The sequence below is a fragment of the Anopheles bellator genome, chromosome 2, assembly GCF_943735745.2.
Source record: "Anopheles bellator chromosome 2, idAnoBellAS_SP24_06.2, whole genome shotgun sequence".
NCBI classification, from domain to species: Eukaryota; Metazoa; Arthropoda; class Insecta; order Diptera; family Culicidae; genus Anopheles; species Anopheles bellator.
This window is the reverse complement of record NC_071286.1, coordinates 49,014,109-49,018,982: the sequence shown is the minus strand read 5'-3', so window position 1 is coordinate 49,018,982 and position 4,874 is coordinate 49,014,109. Positions and strand designations below refer to the sequence as shown.

Here is a 4,874-nt window from a genome sequence, read left to right as displayed (position 1 = left end):
AGTTGTATTGATAACGTTTAAGAGCTTTCAGTCGCGCATAGAGAACACTCAACGTAGGGTTACACCTCACGATAAGGAGCGTTAAAGGGCTTCGGTGATGGTTGAAATTTTAAATCACAATATAAGAATAATTCGGTACTACAATTTTCCTCATAATATCCGATGCGGGCCTTCTGGCACGTGCTTTAGGGAGCTAAATGATCCACAACGCATTAAAAAAAACTATTTGCGGTGTTCAGTATGCATCACTTGGACATTACTTCCTCAAACCCTCCCTCCAATGTTCTATAATTTTTTTTCATTGGCTATTTTTGGTCATTTCGATGAACACTGATCCGTTCAAGAACAGGAAACTAACTAGACAATAACTTCAATGGTTTTGCTCAGGTTGACTGTAAATTTTGAGAATATATTCTTGAAATATTCAACCATAAGATAAGATAAAAAAAGGACGTTTCAAAAGTGCAAACCTTAAACCTTCAAGCTTTAGGGAGGAGGCTGTTGCTTTGGAAAGCACCAAAGTGCTTGATGTATAATCGAGCGCAGGATCTTTCCCACTCGTCTATGTTAGGCCTTGCTATAACCTATGAATCTTGCTATGCACCTATAAAGAATTGGGTGGTAAATATTCTAAACTTGGTCCACGGATGAATACGAAGAACAGCAACCCAATCCGTATGGTATAGTTCATTGCTGCTTCTCTTTCACTAACCCACTGATCTCTTAAAAGGCACTTGCGAAACCACCGAACTTTCCATCTCGTAACACGTTACAATAAATGTTACCAGTATACAGATATGGTAAGTAAGTTTTAAGCACTTCAGGTCATGTTAGAACATTTTTATTGAAACAAGGCTTGTTTTATTGCGAAAAGTATTCGAAAAAGATCGTTATGATCGTCTGCATCATCATCATCATCCACGCTTCAGTTGTTAAAAATCATATTACAATTTAAACGAACTAAATATTGTTCCAATGATATCACGTTTAACTATAATGCATGAAGTTTACTGTATTTTATAATGATGTAAAGACTACGGCTTATGAAAACCAACCTATGCATGGCCCTTTCTATAAGTATCGATCATAATTTTACTATAACGCTACGCAATCCATGCAGATATTCTACTAACAACACAGTGCCGAGGACTTCTTCGTTTGTCAATTTGTTTGTGGAGACGTTTCTTCGAGTGAAGGCTGATGTTGCGAGCACATTTTCACCTTCCCAATCGGCTCTTGGATACCAACTTCCTGGTCAAAAGCAAAACCTTGTTGGTCCCACTATCTCTACTGCCCAAGAATTATTTTGTGGACCTTTTTCCTCCAACTGCAGAAAAAGCTGAAAGAAAAGCATTCTTAGAAAAATCCGTAGTGCGTCCGTAGAAAAAATGCATAGGAAATCTGTAGGAAATGATATCTAGCATACTGCTGTGACCAAAAAATAACGACAAATTGCTTATAAGTTAAACCCTCTTCATTTATTCTTCCTAATTAATTTCATCTGCCTCAAAGTATTTATCACGGATACAATTTTTTTCGAATACACGTTCGCTTCGGATCACTTTATACATTTAAAACGGTGTCCACGGGCGGCTTAATTTAGCGAATAACCAGGAGTAACATGGTGCTAAGTCAGGTGAATGCGGTGGTTGTTGAACGATAAGGGTTGAGTTAAAAAAAAAAAAACGGGTGCAAAAATTGACATGCCACGTTTCTAAGACCCAAATGGTCACCCAAACAGGGGAGCACCCAAATCCAAACCAAATACAGGTGTATAAAATTGAATGAAAAAACATTTTCTTTGTGTTGTGCGGCCCGCTGACTAGCTGTTACTTTCCTCTGCGGCCGGTGACTAGCTGTTACTTTCTCCTGCGAATCACATGCTGAAATTAATTTGAGACCTCTGGCTTAAACTGATCCTTTCGAACTGCGTTGTTGAACAGTTCTGACATATGAAAAACGAAGAATTCTCTTTTAACTGTTTACAAAAGGAGGCTTTGAGTATCTCGAAAAAATAATTTATTTACTCTGTTAAGGGTAAAGTTCTCGATACTTATAGGAAGAACATCTATAGAGCTGATAATTTTATAATAAGAGCGTAAATTCCAAAAGAAATATTTATTAATTCTTTTACCTATTCCTTCTACAGTGCTGTCGACAAGGATCGGGTTGCATGGTTACCTATACCTGCCAGTTCATCTTCCGACGAAGAGGAGTTGTAAAAACAAAGATAACAGATAGTAAATATTACTAGACATAGAGAAAACAGGGCAGAGCACGTTTCATTCACGAACAATACAAAAGTAATTGCATTAACATGATGCAAATGTGTTGATTGTAATAACCGTTTATTCTACATGTTCAACTATCTACACGAAATCTGAATATCTTTCAAAACTACCGAGTTTTCATTCTTGCAATGGTATTCATCATTTGTTCACATAGAGACAGTTTATAAAAATTCATATCGAAAGCCGATTCAAACAACCAATAACCATGAGTGACAAGTAATAACTTTTAATGAAATAACTGGAAAAGCAGTTTGCTTTGCAGCAAGTGCACATTATGCTGTTTATTGTCAATGTTCTATTAAAGTTTTTGAATTTGAGGTCAAAGTTGGTACATGATTTTCTGTTGCTGTTTAAGCGACATACTCTAACACGGAATATAAACTCAGTTCTTAACCTGTAAATGCTAGTGGTAAATTAGTAGTATTTATTGTGTAATTCACTTATCACTGTCAAATAAATGTAATTGTGTAAAGTTTTTTGTCTGCTAAAATCGATAGTTGTTGTGAAGTTAGATGTGCAGTTTGTTGTTGCCCCAAATTTTGTTGTATGAAGTTTTGTTTCCAGAAAGGAATTATTGCGAGTAGTTCTTTAAAATGTGAATGTCCGTGGTGTGCGTTTCAAGCTCGACGCTCTCTGTCTTTCGATTATAGAGAACGAATATGATATTATTGTCCTCATTGAGACCTGGCTCGATCCGACTATCCCTTCGTCACTCTTCGTCAGCACCGATTATACTGTTTTTCGATGTGATCGCAACTCCCGGAACAGTGATAAGCGTCGTGGCGGGGGCGTCCTTGTTGCCGTTTCATCATCAGTCATCGCCCGTGCATTACCCTCTCGCGCTACGTCACTTGAACAGATCTGGCTTAAGATTCAGCATGTTAGTATGAAGTTCATGGTTGGAGCAGTTTATCTTCCACCTGTTTTATGCACATCACCAGCGGTGCTGCACGCTCTGAGTGGCACTATTGGAGACTTTCTGGAGCAGTCAAAGCTGGATGATCATATGCTGCTTCTAAGCGATTTCAATCAGCCAGCTGGTCTTGTTTTGAACGTTTGAATCTACCGTGTGTTTGAACGTTTTGAACGTGTGTTTGAACGTTTTGAATCTACATGGACTAGTGCAGAAAAACACGACTCTAAATACTCGCTCACGAATGCTTGATTTGGCCCTTCTTCCTTGCGACGCTCATCATCCGGCTTTGCTTGTTAGCATCCATCGAACTATAAACTGTTCCATTTTATCATCGCCTGCACCTATAGTTCGCCCGCTCGACCTTAACTTAAAAAAAAAACGAACTATGAAAGACTTTCCATGTTGATTGACGAAATCGACTGGGATAAGATTTTTGAGGATAGGGACTTAGATTGTTGCGCTTTGCTGTTTAGAAATAAGTTAGTGGACCTTTTCCATGGCTGCATTCCCCGCAAAAGTCATCGTGTTCAGCGTTCCAAGCTCTGGGGGTCAGCCACTTTACCTTTACCTTAATATTTCCATATTAACTACCTCTACATTCGATTGAACATGGTTCTTTACGCTAGTTACGTTAGGAGAATGCAGACACAAATTTATTCCAACCCGCGAAGTTTCTGGAAATTCGTCAATTGTAAACGTTAATGTAATCGTCTTCCTCCTTGCATGTCTAACGGTTCTGTTCGTATTCTTTCTAACAGCGATAAAGCCCATGCATTTGCGGCACACTTCGCTAGTTTGATTCATGTTTGCTTACAGTCAGTTGACCTTGCGGATGAGGCTCCAGATACGTTCCTCAGGACATGGTTTCGTCACCCTATAACTCCCAAACGAATGTAACAGACAAAAACCAGTTTAAGTGTAATGTGTCATGTTAAAAACGAGCATAAACTGTACGATAAGAAACATTTGAATAATATGTGAAAATATGAGAACATCTTCGTTTTGAATGGCCCTTTTGAGACATTGAATATTAGAATCAGGTTCTAAGAGTAAAATGTGGGCGATAAAATGACATTAAGATGTAATGTAACAAATGTACTGTACCAAAATAATAAATGAGGATTGTAGAAAAGACCACATAACAAAACGAGGATGTTTGACCATACTGTCTGGGCGGAATGGTATGCATTGCGGATACTAAGGTTATTTTCGCCGAAGATAAATTTGGCTTGTTCCAAATATGTTTGACCAAAATTTGTCTCTTCAATCATCCCTAAATACAGTAAAATTATAATTAACACATCTTATTTAATGTTTTTGATTGATATTTGATTGACTTAAGAAAATTTTCATCCTCGTATTTCCCAAAATCTTTTGTGTTCTTGAACTATGGTTATTTTCTAAGGTTACGTTACGTTATTTTTTTTTACGTTTATATGAAGTATGTGCCAACATAGCAAAAAAAATAGGATTAAAGCTGAATTGATCTGATATTGAATTGCAAAACTTATTGAACACCAACACATTACTAGGCACAAAAAATCATCCAACATCATGACAACCCAAACTCACATGGTACCACAAATGTGAGGAAACGGTATCTTTAAGGGCGAAATTCTGAAACACGCTAGCGAATTGCCATCTTGTCGTTGCGGTATCTGCTTTGG

At 37.7% G+C, this 4,874-nt stretch overlaps 1 protein-coding gene across 3 annotated transcripts in view; it reads left to right on the top strand.

The window, feature by feature from the left end:
- LOC131212670 (uncharacterized) overlaps positions 1 to 2,647 on the top strand; it is a 12,223-nt gene extending 9,576 nt beyond the window's left edge. For all 3 annotated transcript variants that reach the window (XM_058206620.1, XM_058206621.1, XM_058206622.1), the window contains one exon: positions 2,150 to 2,647. In XM_058206620.1, coding sequence (XP_058062603.1) covers positions 2,150 to 2,222 — 73 coding nt within the window. In that variant the 3' untranslated portion in view covers positions 2,223 to 2,647. The remainder of the gene's footprint in view (positions 1 to 2,149) is intronic.
- Positions 2,648 to 4,874: the final 2,227 nt, after the last annotated feature.